This window comes from Pleurodeles waltl, chromosome 9 (assembly GCF_031143425.1).
Source record: "Pleurodeles waltl isolate 20211129_DDA chromosome 9, aPleWal1.hap1.20221129, whole genome shotgun sequence".
Lineage (NCBI taxonomy): Eukaryota > Metazoa > Chordata > Amphibia > Caudata > Salamandridae > Pleurodeles > Pleurodeles waltl.
The window spans coordinates 329,100,044-329,117,174 of record NC_090448.1 but is presented as its reverse complement, the minus strand read 5'-3'; the positions used below and the strand labels follow the sequence as shown (position 1 = coordinate 329,117,174).

At 43.0% G+C, this 17,131-nt stretch overlaps 1 protein-coding gene across 2 annotated transcripts in view; it reads left to right on the top strand.

The window, feature by feature from the left end:
• RHOA (ras homolog family member A) overlaps positions 1-17,131 on the top strand; it is a 167,038-nt gene that overhangs the window by 106,541 nt on the left and 43,366 nt on the right. For both annotated transcript variants that reach the window (XM_069206855.1, XM_069206854.1), the window contains exon 4: positions 5,260-5,390. In XM_069206855.1, coding sequence (XP_069062956.1) covers positions 5,260-5,390 — 131 coding nt within the window. The remainder of the gene's footprint in view (positions 1-5,259; positions 5,391-17,131) is intronic.

The window sequence follows — 17,131 nt, the reverse complement described above, 5'->3', positions numbered from 1 at the left end:
CTTCTAGGATGATGAGGAATTGCCCCTTTGGAGTAGGATTTCCTCCTGTGGTAAAATTTCCATTTACAGCTATGATTTTTCATTCACCTTTAGATTTTTTTCCTCTCTAGTACTTCTAACCATGGATTTCGTGCCTTGTCAGACTGGCTCTGGAAACTTTAGGTGGTGCTTCTGCATACTGGTAGGTAGTGTCATGAGGCTGTCTTCTGACTTAGTTCCACCCTGGAAGTGATGAGCGGAGCCACATAGAACGCCTCATCAATGAGCACTGTTGTTGGTTTCTTTCATTCCACGCCTTCAGAGGCTGAACTGGAGCTTCCTTTTAGGCGTTGGGACTCTATTTTTGTCAAACATTTTCAGTGTGCAATTGAAAATGCCATCTCCTAAGACAACGGAGTTCAAGCTGTGTAGGATCAGCTGCAAACAGATGTCTGTGAAGGACCCTCATCAAGTAACTTTGGTGCTTGAGGTCTGACCACGATTTCAGGGCTTGTAATGACTTCACCTAGATTGATCGGAAGGACATACAGAATCGCAGTTCTGAATATTACACCAGGGGTGGCTTCTTCAGGGCTGGCCAAACATACATACGCAGAAGGCTGTCTCCAGCCCAGCAACACAGTTGCCAGGCTGGAGACGGCCTGCACAGGCTCCCAGTCTTCCTGGGAGCACCCTGGCTGGGGCTTTGAGCAGCGCCCAAATTTGACCACAGGGCAGGCTGGGAGCATGTGTCTGCAGCAGCAAGACAACTTAGGAGCACTGCGTGTGCCGCGATGAACAAGGTAAGTGTTTTATTTTTTAAAATTTATTTTGATGTTTATTTCTCTCATGCCCATTTTCCCTACAAAGTCCCCCCTCCGTGCGCCGCGCCGCCCCGCCCCCTGGAAGCACCGCAAGCTGCTCCTGTATTACACCGCTAAACATAAGACTCTACCTCTTGACAGGTCAAAGTCAAATGGAATGTCCCAGTTCTGTTCTTGCTGCAAATATTCCTGATCAACGTCTTCAGGTAAGTCCAAGAAAAAGCATAAGAAGTTGGAGAGAGTATTGGCCCCTTCCTGCTACACTCACACCAGCTAGGGCACGAGGGCATGCTTCCTGGTCTCACTCCGATCTCCATCAAAGCTGAATTCAGATTCAGAGCCCTGTCCTGATGGACCTAGAGTTCCTGAGTCCATCTGCGATGTTGCAGGAAGTAGAATCCTTCAGAGAAGCCATGCTGCATATTTTAGGCACTGCTGCTGCCTCTGTCTCGGGTTCTGAAGGTCATCAGGAATGACCGGACCAAAGTCATCCTAGAGGCAGCAAATTGGGCCAGGGGCGTGCGGTACGTAGATCTTCAGGGCGTGAGCATTTGTCCTTTTTCCGGACCATCTCCTGTTTCAGCAAGAGAGTAAAGTACCACACCCAGACCTACACAATTTGCTTCTCTGTATTTGGGAATGGAGTGACTGCAGTTGATCTACTTCCGCTTTTCTCTAGAGGTCATTGATGTTATCTCAGTGGGGATGCGTCCCTTCTCAAAATTTGTGTACACCAGTCATTTGGACACATTTGTAACTTGGTGCTGCACCCAGCAAATAGACCCACTACAAGCCAGGTTGTCTGATGTTTTGTTGTTTTGGTCCTTGGCTTAGCAATGACAAGTTTTGGGCACTGTTAAAGGCTATTTATCCGCTCTTTCGTTTTTTTCAGTTGCCAGATTAGTCTTTAAGTCACAGTCACCCGTTGTGATGGGATTTTTGAAAGGATTACAACTCTTGTTGCAACCAACACCTTTTGTAATGCTACAGGGGGATCTTAGCCCTCACTTTTTTGATGTGCACCCCTTTTGAGCTGCTGCACATTCATGCCTGGAGACTTTTGACATCGAAAATGGTCTCATCTTCATAACAAGAGAGCAATTAAGCTTACACATTGATCACACCAAACCCCATCAGGTCGACCATCAGCTTTTTGGCTTTTTTTTTCCCTCAAGGAAGGGCAAGGTGGTACAAAAGTGGACCATGTCCTGATGCATTGTTTAATCCGTAAAGAAAAAACGACTATGCAGTGCCGAACAAGCACCCTCCAGGGTACTTAAGGGCTCATTCCATCAGAGCTAAGGCTGTTACCGCTGCATAGTACCTGATGTACTCTGCATCGGAGTGCACAGACAGCATAAGCAAGCAACTGAGGTCAGCGTACAATTATGTTGCTTAAATGTGGCTCCGCTCGCCACTTCCGTAGCAGTTGGCATGGAGCTTCATGACATGTTCTGCTGCCAAGTAGGAGCTCTGATTTAAAGTTTCTGGATCCAGACAGATGCCTGGGAATATCCATAAAATGAGGAATCTCTAGTTAAAGTATCTACCAGAATGAGCATTACAGAAAGCCACATATCAGCCAGCGGTCTGCTGCTTTTTTATTTTAAGGTACACTTTTTAGTCTTAGCTTTTCTGTAATACACTGCACTTTTTCTGGTTGATTTTAATTTGGAATACACACATTTTGTGTTCCTGGATCTCATGCTCAAAGATATTGCACCCTTTCTCCAGTCAAACAGAATATCCATATTAAAGAGGAAAGTTACTTACCTGTGGTAACTAATGGTCTGTCTACCTGCTGGTTCCCAGGTGTCGGACTGGATATGGAAACTTGAAAGCTCTCACATTGGTAGTATGGGACACTGGCTTCATATCACCACTGGAAGGGCCATCTCCAAAGCCATATAGCTCCCACCCCACTGAAAAATGTGTTTCCATCTATTTTTTCCAAGCCTGTAAGGCGAGCTGACGGACTTGCATTGATCGAGTCGTGCAGTCCCAAAAAATGTATTCCTAAATCTTATTTAACTTCCCTTTCCTAGTATCTACCAGATAGATCATTACCACATGCAAGTAACTTTTTCTTCTGATGAATACTGCTACCTGCAGATCCCTCACCAATAGAATAGATTCCAGAGCCATACCACATCTAGGAGTAGGATTGATGGAGGGTTCGACTAGGAAATTCTGGAAGGTGGATGAATTACTCTCCCCTAATGCAGATTCCAAACATTGTATTGAAGAGCCCTTAGGGAGTGTGTACCTGATGGCAGGACTTCTGGAAAGGAAGGGCGTGGCCCCAGAATGCCCTCTGATGGATCCCAAAGCTCTGAAGGAGTCTGCTCGCGCGATCAGTCGAGCTGTGGAACAGACTTGGAAGATCCACCACAACGAACTGGCTCAGGATGTAGGTAGGTCCTGTGGGTGTCTTGGGTCATTTAAGCAACTTGCCTTGTCCATGCTTCTTGTTTTTCCTATTTCTTTGCTTCTAAAGAGTGTGAGAAAGGAGATCTGGACTTTGGTCTCAATCAATGACCACCTTGCATGTTGTCACATTCCTGGGCCAAGAAGAACATGGTAATATACTGCAATTTTACATGAGATAAACTTGTGATGCTTAGGAGAGAGCGAGCTCTGGATCTGTGTCAAAGGAAGAAGAAAAGAACATTGTCAGGCTGACAGTTATACCATGGTGGGTGCTGTATGACTTTGATGTCACATGATGCCATATCCGGCATCAATACCGAAGCTAGCCACCCCTTCTCTTCCAGGTGGTCCTCATCAATAGTCATAAGCACTGAATAGTCCTGCCCACTAGGATTACAGATAAGTAATTTATTCTCACTGGTGATGTGAGCGCATTGAAGTTTCTGGATCCATTCTAACAACTGGGATTATTCTACAGGTGAGGAATTTAAGGTAGAAATTTTAATCAGATACAGGATTACAAGAAGTAAGTAATTTGTAGGCCCCACCACTTTGAGTGTTTTAGCTTTCTTTTGTTGGAGATCTATTATATCTTAGTGGGCCTGTGGTCAGCCCATTGTTTACCATTGATTGGCTTTCTTGTTAAAAATGTTATTATTGCTTATTCAATGTAATTCCTTCTTGCTTTTTGTTATGCCCCTGGAAAATAGAATCTTTAACAAACTTTTGATTAGATAACTTGTATGTCTCCACTACCCACATTCAGTGGACTCATTTTTGTTCTTTCAGCCCTGCATTGGCATGCTTGTATTCCTGCTCTCTACCTTGAGTTACGCTTGCTGACCCTGTGTGCCCCACTCCCCTCACTCTCGTCCATTTCTTCTTCCACCCCTACTTGCACAGTTTTTTTTTTTTTTTTTTTTAAATTTGCTTTGCTGACCCTCGACCCTCTTTTGCTACACACTTGCCCTGCTTTGACTCCTCCCACCACAATCCACTCCTATGTTGCTCTTGCACCCTTGATTTGCATTATTTATGAAATTATTTTGGAGAGCTCAGCAGCTGCAGTTCACTCCTATCACAATGTTCTTTGTGAACGTGTTTTTTATTTTTATTTTTATTTTTATTTTTTTAAACTATTTAGTTCCCCAAGACTGGCTTCCAGTATCTTATGACCTTAGACTAAAAACTAATGGTTGTCTTGATGTATGCAGGTGTATATGATATCACGATGGGCTGTTGTAATGCCATGATACGTATGTGCCCATGCATATTTATTTGGTGATGCAACACAGCAGTGGCAAAGCAAAAAACATATATATATATATATATATATATATATATATATATATATATATATATATATATATATAATTTTTTGTTTTTTTGCTGACGTTGAACAGTATCGAATTGGTAAAACCAATAGCTGTGAATTAGCAGCCAAAGGGGAAACCTTTTGACCTTGCCCATGCTTGTTCCTTCTTGCGCCTGACAGAAATTCACATACCTAGGCAATCTGACAGTACAAATTCAACACCCTTGAGATCTGTAAAGGCTTTTCTTAAGATCGATATTGAAACTGTTACTCATTTGCCATTCTGCTTACTGTACTTTTTATAGATTTCTATGGCGAAGAGATTGGGCAACCACATCGATCCCCTTAAGAGCAATATAAAGATAGGGCAGATTTGTTGATGTAACTCAATGGGTACATATAGATAACTGTAACCTGTTCAAAATTTTAGCTGTGGGTATTGCAGAATTGGTGCTACATTTATGCCTTGGCCTTTTCTGGCTTATTGAAGAGTTCTCATTTCTTTAGTGGGTTTGTGACAAAGCCTAACATTTCTGCACTGACACTTTATAATCTAGAAGTTTAATCTATTTGCACTCACTGTCAAGTGTGCATTTGATTCTTTTTCTTTAATTTTAACCTGATGGCTGCAGAGTACAAACTAACATGTGATCACCAATGAGAACTGCAGGGGCATGAAAATGATTGCCGGATGAACTTTGTTTTGCACAGAAAACATCCCAGAAAAGTGGACCCCAGAGGTGAAACACTTCTGCCCCAATGTACCCATTATTCTAGTGGGAAACAAGAAAGATCTGAGGAATGATGAACACACGCGCCGGGAGCTGGCTAAGATGAAACAGGTAAGCCTTGGGACTTTATCTCTTTAGTGACAGTACTTTATTATCTACCTTATTCTATTAAGAGACTTTATTTGCTGTGTGAAAACCTTAGTGGCTTAGCGGTGGCAGTAGGTTTGGCTTCAGTCTTTTTTTTCTTAGCATTTGTACCTGAATAAAGAAAGCAGTGGCTTCCTTTCCTGTGAGATGCAAGTATAGGCTGTTATTCCAAGAGGGTTTGTAAGCCAAATCTCTTCAGTCAGAGATTGAGCTCAGCTCTCACTCGGGCCACTCATCTGGTTTGTGGTTGCAAGACAATATTCAAATTCTTACAAATCCTATGCAGGTTTCCATAAGGCATAACTTATTGTATATGCATTACCATACAGTGGCACATGTGTTGGTATGAGACCTTGCCAGGAACCTTACCTCTTTAGTGCTTCACTTTAGCAAGCAGAAATCGTAGGAAGGTGAGAAAACTATACTGATGTCATGCAGTACTCAGTGCTTGCTTTGGGCCAGTGTTTGTAGGTGGGGGCCACTGGCACTTGGTTTTTTGGGACCAGTGCTTGTTTTTCCTCAACAGACTTGTCCAGAGCATTCACCAGTAAAATACAAAAAGGAGAAAAGAGATGGAAGAGAAAGACTGAAAAATAGTAAAGTGTGAAAGCAGAGAAGAAAAAAAACGGCACAAATGAGTTAAAGTGGTTGAGTGTCTGCTGGTTAATGAAAGAGGCAGAAGGTGGAATCAAGACTATGTAGCCTTGGTATCCAGCAGCCCTGACATATGGCATCACAGTTTGTGGGTTTCTGAGACATCTTTGGGAACCAGCACTTATTATTTCACAAATAAATCTCTGGTGGTACCTCTCAACCACCCTCTTAGTTGTGTTCACTAGTACCCGCAGAAAATAATCAACCATTTCTTCTGGTCTGGATTTTGATTGTAGAAATACTTAACAGGTTCTTTTGGATATGTATTTGCTTCATCTTAGAGGGTGTTTAACATTGCTTCAGTACTTAGAGGTTATGTAGTTGGCAATATAGAGACTGAGAGTGGTAAGTACTCCAACTACTATCTGCAGGTTGGCACCAAGTATCTACAGTTTCCAAACAATGCATGTTGGACTCCAAAAAGAAACCTTTTGTGATATTGGTACTCTTGCTGATCAGAGCCTGGTCTGTAGTATAGTTATTGGCAACAGTTCAGCCATGAGTACCCCTTCAGTGCTCATCAACGAAGTTAAGGCTAGGGAGAGTCAGTGCAAGACTATTTGGTTAAAGCTTCCATGATACAACACAGTGCTTCTTTTCGTTTAAAAAAACATATAATAAAATAACCTCCAGAACTTTGCCACATATGCAGAATTTATTTTGTGAAACAGCAGGAAAAGGCGCCTTTTCTGGCTTTCAGAAGTAAAACTGTCATTTATCAGCTTCATTTAAAGATTGGATTGACTTTGTATTGCTAACATTAACTAGTTTGCTTGTAGGTACAGAAATGTCTGTATCATTCAGAATCTCTCACCACAAATGACCTGTTGGGGAAATTGTAAAACTGGAGTTACTGCTACAAATGTTTGAGCACTGTCTCACACAGTACTTTTACTGTCCATCTCAAGCTTTAATAGCTTACATTGAGTTTAAAGTGGGTGGCAATAATCTGGATCGACCATGGTATTCTATGCTTATACAGCAAAGCAATGCAACTTTTGTCCATGTTTAAAGTATTTTTATGTGTGGCTGTCTTTATCAAGGATTCTTCTAGATAGCTAGACCATTTGACTACGAATGAAATGTCATTCTTCCGTATTCATCTAAAAACTCACTTTTCTAGTCGATGACAGTTTTTGCTTGCTTCCCTCCTTTCTTCTTGAATGTTCTTCATTTTTCAAATTAGAGTCAAATGATTATGTGGGCTGTTATATGCAATTATTTAACCACTTTTGTTTTTCATGCCATTCCTTCAGTTCCATTTCTTTGACTTACTGAGTTATTGAAAGTTAATTCTTTCAAAAATGTAAATGTGTAATTCATGATAAATTGTCATAAAAATTAATTCTAACCCTGACATATTGAAAACTCTCTCTCTCTCTCTCTATATATATATATATATATATATATATATATATATATATATATATATATATATATATATATATATATATAATATTTAATGTTCAAGAAAGCGGGAGATCTAAACCTAAATTCATATAAATTTGTACTTGACTTTTAAACTACTTTTTTTGCTTATGAAAGAGTTTGAAGCCCAGATACAGTAATGAGCTTGGAGGCTCAATGAAACCTTTCACATGAATTTGAAAGCTGGCATCAGATGTACCCATTTGGGATGCTGGAATACTACCGTCATAATTCATGAAAGGAGTAAGGCAGAGGTGTGTGCTAGCTCGTTCCCCTTTTGCCCTTAACACTAATCGTTTGGAGGAGGTACTAGAGGTCCAATCAAATTCACCTGAATTGGAGGGAAAATACTCTATGCAAATTAACTATCATGGATTTGAGTGGCTTGTAGTAAGCTAAGTGCAGTTCATGGATGACCTACATATTAAAGCTAACTTAGATAAGTCTAAAATAATGACTAAGGCCATGGATAATCAAAACTAAAAGAATATGGCTAAAAATTGTAATATAACATTTTAATTCTGTTATGTATGTGGGGTAGCATTTGACTCCAAAATGAAGGGTGATAACATCTAGATCAAACCAGCCTGTCATTTGCAAGGCACAAAGAAGGTATTTTCTACTGGGTTCAAACCACTGTAGTAATCCACATTGCTGATGGTAAATACCTATAATGCAAAAGGTTTAGGCATTGTAACTTATGATGCTTGTATCTAGGAGATGCAAAATGGGGCAGGAAAGTAGCTTCAGGGTGTGTGTATAGGCCCCCCGGTGTGTGTATAGGGTGGGACGACCCCCCCCCCCCCCCAAAAAAAATTGTCGGTCTTGGCTTAGCTGTGTGAATCGGCTGTCTGCAGCAACAATGTGAAGTCACTGTTGCTCCAGACTGGGTAGCGTTGGGTGAGCCAGAATAGAGCCAAGATTTGGGTTTTGTGCTAAAAGCCTATGCACTAACAGACATGAAAATAGTTTGCAATTAAATTGTGCAGTAACATCATGTAAAAATGTGAAATCTTAAAGTGTATTTAACATGCAGATGCATTTCCTCTTGGTACTTCAGATTATATGACTGCATTCAGAGACTTTTATTAACATTTATTGTTTTAAAACATAAGCTTAGAAATATTCATGCTTCCGCCTGCTCTGATGGCAATGCCAGTAGTGAAATCAGAGGCAAGTCAGTTGTCATGTGTACCCTATATGTGACCTAGAGTTTTATACATGGACTACCGTTAGTCTGCTAAACACAAGGTTATTGTACAGCACTCTTCCTGAACTCATGCATTTGAAGCTGCTTTCATTTATGATAGGAAGAAAAAGGAGGCTGTACTTGCTTTGGATCCCAGAATTTATTCAAGAGGGGAAGCCAGGATTGACCCCTGATTTTGTTTTCACATTGTTTTTCAACTGCTTCATGGATATCTTTCTCTCTCCTGTTTTACATGAGAGCTAACTTTCTTTATCATTAATTCTTGGCAAATGAGGTTAGAACAAAGTGGAATAGGCAGAGACCACAAGAAAACTGAGCTTATTTTGGTTGCAAGGGTCCGAGAGGACCTCAAGTTGAGGCAGTAATTTGGTCTGCGATTTCAGTAGCTTGCTCACCTAAGACTCTGCCTGTATTTTCAGAGTGACATACAAAGATGTGTGATGCACAGGTAGGTTAGAGGGCATCAACCTGATTAGGCCCCTGCCTGTCTCTCACTTCACATCAGTGTGAAACCTGCAAAGCTTTAAGTAGTTCAGGTTCTGACAGGTCTGGGATGTAGTGGCATATATATATATTTTTTTCTCTATGTAATTTCTTCCTGCAGTGTTTGACTTTTATGTGAACTGAGTCACTTCTAGGCATCTGAGTGACTTCTTGTTGTGAGTCAGTGTTGGTGGTGGCACATGAGAGAGTAGTTCTGGAGAGGAGTTTAAAGGCAGTTTGAATTTTTCACTATGAGTTGCTCATAAAGGTGTTCAGACTTCATAAACATACAATCTGTGCTACAAAAATGCCTAGTCTTACTGCCCATTCAAAGCGCCTGGTCCTGCTGATAGGCATAGGCTTATACTAGCCTGCTCTCCTGGGCCTCTCTGCACTACATTGCTTTGAGTAGAAACTGGACTAGAGCGGACAACATAGCACAGACTATCCCATGGGGGCCCTACACAAGCTGGCCTTACTTTTCCAATTAACTGAAAATTACCGCCCCTAACTCTGTATATTATCAACATCCAAGGGAAGCAGCCAACCTTTATCCTTTATCCTTTTTTTTAGTACACCTTGTTAGAAAATCTGAGGATCACATCCCCCTAACATTATTGACTAAGCCATGCCTTTTAAAAGGGCTTCATCCAGATAAAGAAGAGAAACAATAAGTCAAAACCTGTTCTTCCTGGAGACCAGGAACACAACTTAAAGTGCTTAAGGGCACCTAGTGCCATAACTTTAGGTTGTGAACCTGCTCCAGGTGTTAGAAAGTAGCCAGACCTCAAGTCTAATATCTAAGGGCAGTTTTGAGATATTGGGCAACTTTTGCATTTGAATTACTTGTGCAGATGAGCATTGAAAGACCTGTTCCACTTTCAAGGACGTGGTGGAATTTGTGTTATCATGTATCCCAGCGACTAAACTGTATTGCGTACGAGGGAAAAACCTTTGTGCTAAACACAGCTCAAGTAATCCTGCAGATCCCAGAAACTACGCAAGCCCAAACCCCTAAAAATAATGTTGGTCATAAGGCCAGTGTTGTAGAAAGTACATTTGGGTGGTAGCTTGCAGCAGAAGGTACCAGTATTTTTTTTTATGTGGAACCTAGGCAGCGCATGTGTTGTCTCTTCGAGACATGCTGTAATCGGTTAATGTGCTTTCATCCCACCCAGTAGCTTTTTATTTATTTGGTGTGTCCTTGAAAAAGGCTTCTTTGCTATTAGGTAATTTATCTTTTTAGTCCTGCCTTATGCTCATCTGTTTCCTCCACTGGAGAGGGACTAACTACTTGAATTGTTCCACTGTTGCTCTTATCTATTGTTTTCGTGCACTAGATTTATTTATTTTTTAATACGTTACTTGTCTGCTTCTTTACTGGTAGTGCTTTGAATCTGTCTGACGAGCAGCCCTGCACTACTTTTATTTGTTGTTTTATTTGGCATTTCGGAATGGCTATGCTGTTTAGTGGTAGTGTTAGGAACTTCATTGGACGTACAGCCTTGCACTGCATTTCTTTTTTTCCTAAAGGCCATACCGTTACCATACAAAGACTCAAACTAAGCTCCCCAGTGCGAGGTAGGGAGTTCTGGCTGTTACGCCACATCCTCTGTCCTGCCCCTTTTCTTTGATTTTTGGTACTCTAGTTTAGCAATCCCACCTGGGTCACTTTGCCGCTGCTCCTCACAAACAAACCCCCAGCAACACAGCTCCCCTCTCAGTCTGCGACTCATGTTCTGACTGCCTTCTCACATCCGATGCTTTTGTTACAGATAAACCCTATTATATCTTTTGTTGCAGTATCTTTGGTTGTAGTCTAAAGCAGTTTTATACCTTCATTTGTCTTTGAGTGCCACCCAACATTATTAAATATATACATAAATATTAAAGTTAATTTTGTCTAGTTCTCCTCAAAGGAGGCACAGTGAGCTGTACTGCTACTCTCCCTCATTGTGACACCCTCCCCTGTTCCTTCAGCTATCAGGGTTGGTTCACTTAGTCGCTGCTCCTCGCAAATCCCCCTCAAAGTGTCCCCCCTCTTAGTCCATGGCTGCTGGAGGTGTCTTGTTCTCATCGTCTGAGGAACCTCCAGCCAGGGGAGCAGACCCTGGGAGCTGTGCTGCAGGGTATCAGTCATTGCAAGTGGTTCAACTTTGCTTTCATCTCTATGAACAGTTGCCAGGGAAAGGCCCCTGAATGACCCTGTTGCATGGTGCAGTGGCACAGGGACCAAAAGCTGCAGGAAACCCACTGAACACCTATTATAGCTATATGTTGCTACTAAGCAAGCAGTTACTAGCGCATTTACCTTGCAGGCACCCAGGGCATAATTTGAATGGTGCAGTGGTACAGGGTCCAAAAGGTCCAGGAAGGCCACTGAGCACCAGTTATTTTAAAAAGTTGCTACTAAACAAGCAGTCACAAGCAAAGTTACCTTGCAGGCACCAGGGCCATTACAAAATTACACCAGATTACAAATTATTTTAACACCTTAATTGATTGACATCCTCAATTTCTGTTCGCGTTCACACAAAGCAGTACCATGGGGTTTTTCATTTTGCATGCTCAGTGGCACTCCCCTCCTTCTGCAATCAAGTCTGGGACAATTCGCCACCCCCGCTTACTCTGCCGCTGATGTTCTGACTGCCCTGCCCCCCCTCACATGCGCTGCTGTTACAGATAAACCTTTCTCAGTGCGGCCCTCCTTTCCTTCAGCAATTGTGGCTGGGTCTCTTCATTAAACCCCACTCTTAATGCAACCTACTCTGTCTACAGCTGCTGGAGGTGTCTTGTGTTCATCAGAGGAGGTACAACCAGCCAGAGGAGCAGGACCCAGTAGTTATACTGCAGGGCACCGGCCATTGCAAGTGATCCAACTTTGGTTTCATTTCCATGAACAGTCGCCAAGGCAGCTCCCTGGACGACCCTGTCGCATGGTGCTGCAGGTGCAGTGGCACAGGGGCCAAAAGCTCCAGGAACCCCACTGAATACCGATTAGAGCTATATGTTGCTGTCAAGCAAGTAGTCACAAGCTCAGTTACTTTGCAGCCACCAGGGCCATGATCTGAGTGGTGCAGTGGCGCAGGGGCCTAAATCTCCAGGAATTCCACTGAAGATTGCTATATTTTACTACCAGCAAGCAGTCAAGATTGCTTTTTTGTTTCTTTTGTAACTATTGCACCCTAAGTAACACATAGTCTAAAGTATCACTGTAATGAAAGCTGTAACCTATTGGACCTTTCTGTCTACCTACATCTTATGATTCATTCTGCTTATTTATATGGCATATTTTCACAGTTTTTGTATGGTCCTAAAATGCACCTTGGCAAGGGCATTCTCCATTCTATAACAATAGCATTTCAGCCGTTGTCAACACTTGACCAAGTACTCTTTCCAAACCTCCCACACCCCCTTAATAACTGGACTGACTCAGAGTAACAAAGTTGCAAAGTCAAAGGCTTACCCAGAAGGTGATATGAGCTTCACTTCAAATGCAAGTTTACACAGTGGGCCATATGAACGAACACTTTTTCCCATAGACACAGAATGGGGAAAAAACCTGCCTACATCTGGCCCAGAATTACCAGATAAGGGTACCATCCAGTCCATACTTTGCAAAGGAGTTTCTAAATCTGTGAATAAAGCACTGCACATGTAACTAGTATCAGCAGTGGAAAATTGAAGTCTCTGACAGCATTGTAGACTGAGATATTAGCCCAAACAGTATTATAGCCTGTGTGCACCAAAGGTGCAGTTAAGCCCCCATATTAAGTAATCCAAGATATTTGCCAAGACCATAGTGAGACTCCTGTATTCAACATGTATAAAGCCAGCGTATCTTGTAAAATAACATCTTTTACACAGCAACACAGAGGCCACATCTCAGTACTGCAAAAATACCCTTGACAGGTAGTATTAATGGCATGCTTCAAAGCAGAGTGATTGTATCTGTTTTTACTTGTTTCAGTTGTAGGTGCTTGATTGTTTTGAATTCAACTGCCATAAACCTCAACCAGCCCTCCAGCCTACACACTAACCCAGCACCCAACGATAAGAGGCCCCAGCTCAAGCTTGGCAAACAACGATCTTCCTTGTTTGATTTCAGTAGTGTTTGGTAAAGATGACTGGGTCTTTTTCTGATATTCAGGGCATCCAGCTATTGCCATACTGATGGTGCTTTGGTCCAGGTCAGCTTTCCTGGTCATCTAGCAATCACAGTTGCCAGGCTGTCCAGCATAGGTTATTCAGAGCAGTTATTTTGCTAGGTGTTGGCCTGGCGAGTGCTGTGCTCGCTATACTCAGCTTGTGTGTTGTGTTTGCTGCACAAGATTGTGGTCTTACTTGTGTTAGAATTGTGATGTCCATCATGGACAGCCCATTCTGTATGTATTTTTAGAATTGTGATGTCCATTATGGACAGCCCATTCTGTATGTATTTACTAATCCAGCCTCCTCATGGATAAGGGGAGGTCCCAGCCCATTTCTTTTGATTTTAATCCAGGTATGCCCTGCTTGATTAGAACCCATCCCTCCTCAGTTTCCTTAGTTGTGGCCATCTCCCCAGACAGTGAAGCTTACAAATGAATTGAATGCATATGGCAGACACCCCGAACAAAAGTGGACTGTGCGGTTACCTTTGAGGAAGTCTATGATTTTGATTATTAGCCATTGGAAAGATGCTGTGTTGTAATTAGAGGGACTGTTGAACTTCTGTAACTCCAGCCCCTTTGATTGGCACAGACCATTCTGCTTTTCTCCGTCAGGAGAGAGTGCCTTTCTCTGTCATAAGAGGATAAATACTGATCCTTCTTTCACTACTTGACTTCTTTGTGTTGACAAGGCACCAAGGAGACTTCTGCATCCTTGTCAAAAGTTATATAAGGACCAAGCATTTGTGCTGTTCATCCTCCAGACTGGGCTTAAGCATGGGAAGCCTGTGTTCTTGCCTTGCTTCTTGGTCTGGAAGAGAGACAACCTGTTTACCTGCATGAGAAGCTGGACTCAACAAATATAATCTGCTCCAAAGCTACGAGAAGCTGGAGAAGAAAGATTTTCTGATGGTGAAAGAGCAACTCAGTGTGTCCCCTGCAGTTTGGAGTTGTGAGCCTGCCCTCTGGTCGTTGTTGCCAGGAGCCAGTTTATTTCACACTACTGTTGTAGGAGTCTGGGCCTGCGAGCAAGTGGAATATGTGCTCTTCCCAAAACAGTAACAATTGTTGCTCTAGCTCTTACTGTTTGGGGTTTGTCGCCAGGAACCTCTTTCTGACCTTGGTCTGTGATGGTTACCAGCTACTGGAAACTCTCCAGTGCAACTAGTGGAAAACTGGATAGATGGACCTGAACCTTTGGGAAATAGTTTTTCTGTCTGTCCCAATATTTACCGTCGAGGAACCAGTTGGGCTCTTAAGTAGTCTTTGGACTCCTGTCACTCAAACTCTGACCCATTGTGGACATCTATGACAAGCCACCAGACATTGGCGGATGTTGCCCAAAGGTGGGAATACTGATTGATTAGTGAATTTTTTGGGGCTGTTTTTTAAATATTTGTGTTGGTTACTTTTAGGGGTGCCTCCTTTTAGTCTAAAGTATTCTTTGAGGCTACTGATGGGTATATGCGAGTAAAACCTTGACCAATATTCTTGCCTATAACTAGTCAATCTGATACAGATGTCTAGCTGCAGATTCCTTACCTTTGACTATTTCCCGGACATCAGACTGGATCTGGAAACAGTTTATTTCACACTACTGTTGTAGGAGTCTGGGCCTGCGAGCAAGTGGAATCTGTGCTCTTCCCAAAACAGTAACAATTGTTGCTCTAGCTCTTACTGTTTGGGGTTTGTCGCCAGGAACCTCTTTCTGACCTTGGTCTGTGATGGTTACCAGCTACTGGAAACTCTCCAGTGCAACTAGTGGAAAACTGGATAGATGGACCTGAACCTTTGGGAAATAGTTTTTCTGTCTGTCCCAATATTTACAGTCGAGGAACCAGTTGGGCTCTTAAGTAGTCTTTGGACTCCTGTCACTCAAACTCTGACCCATTGTGGACATCTATGACAAGCCACCAGACATTGGCGGATGTTGCCCAAAGGTGGGAATACTGATTGATTAGTGAATTTTTTGGGGCTGTTTTTTAAATATTTGTGTTGGTTACTTTTAGGGGTGCCTCCTTTTAGTCTAAAGTATTCTTTGAGGCTACTGATGGGTATATGCGAGTAAAACCTTGACCAATATTCTTGCCTATAACTAGTCAATCTGATACAGATGTCTAGCTGCAGATTCCTTACCTTTGACTATTTCCCGGACATCAGACTGGATCTGGAAACTATGGTGAGCAGTACCATTGTGTTATGCTAGGTGGCATTGTTCAGCTCCTTCTGGTGTCGCACATGCCAGAAGTGATGTGTGTGGTGCCTATATAGGCACCACCCCAGCACCCTTACATCTGTACTTTTTCTTTCCGCTCCAGTCAGCGTAGTCCAGAGAGAGCTACCCCAGTCACTTTTTGACTGACCTTTTTTCGACTAATTTTTGACACCATCTCCTGGTCTCTAGGATGTCAATCAGAAAAGTAGGTTTTAAACCTTGCAGTGACCGTCACCGGAAGATGTTGTAACAAACCTGCATGTGGTTTGCATCTTTTGTATTGCTCCCGGCCACAACAGACAGGTGAGGATAAACCTGTGCAAATCTTTGGACGAATTGCAGGGACGTTGGCCCTTGAGGCCTACCTCTGTGGTGGAGCCTGGGCTGTTTCCTTGCCTTCCTGAGTTTCCTGGAGCAACCCCTACACAGCTTAAAGAATTTTATAAGGGCATGTACCTAATATTTGGGTAGCCCGACACCTCTGGAGCTCCCTCTGGCCAAGTGAGTTTACGAGGGGCCCGTACTGGTCTTTCACCCTCTGTGCTCGTTGGGCCCCAAGGATCCATTGACAGTTCTGGGGTGGCGCAGGTCAAGGTGCCTCAACCTTTCCCAACACCAGCTGCGTTGACCGGGGCAGATTTTTCATATTGGCGCCAGTGCCTTATTTCTTCGACATGCCTGGATTGGGTGATGAGTGGGAGGGTTCTGCGGACATTTTTGGCTATCATACAAAAGATCCTGAAAACACCTGGTATGAGGATCTGGCAGATGCCAGTGGCCTGGACACCTTCCCAGACACCTGCTTGGTCTCAATCTACCATGGCTACAAGTGGCTGCCATGGCTAGGGTTCCTCATTTGCTATGGTGGTGCAGCGGTGGCTGAGGTCCTGGACCTTATGCTGCCCTCAGTGGCTATCAAGACACACTTCTTCACAGAGGTGCTTCAGCTCAGGAGTTGCCGCCACTGACTCATTACTCCCATTTAATGAAGCCCTTACTGAAGTCTTTTTCGGGGCCTGGTCCAAGCCCTGCACAGGGTCTTCTGTGCATAGAACTATAGCCTGTTGCCATCATCCTGCCCCAGGGGACCCCCGTTTCCTCACAGAGAACACCACCTCAGAAAGCTTGACAGTCCAACCCTCCATATCCAAAATCAACTCAAGCTCATTCCCTACTGCCTCACCAAATAGGGAATACAAAAGGCTGGATACCTTCAGGAAGGGGATGTTCTCTTCTGCCAGCCTCTGGCATTGCGGTTGGTCAAAACTGCGTACCTTTTGGCCCAATACTCCCATCGGATTGGTTACTCGGTTGTGCAAGTGCTGCCAATGGTCTCGAAGGAGGCATACTCTCTCAGCCGATAGCCGATGGGAGAGATGCAGCCACGTTCACCATAAGATGTAGGCAGAGCAGTTTCTCCAGTATTGGATCTTTCATAGATTCACATGCTTGAATATTCCCTGTCGTAGAAGTGGGAGTCCCACGGTACATTAGTAAAGGGGTGTGTGTGTGTGTGTGTGTGTGTGTGTGTGTATATATATGTATGTGTGTGTGTGTATGTGTG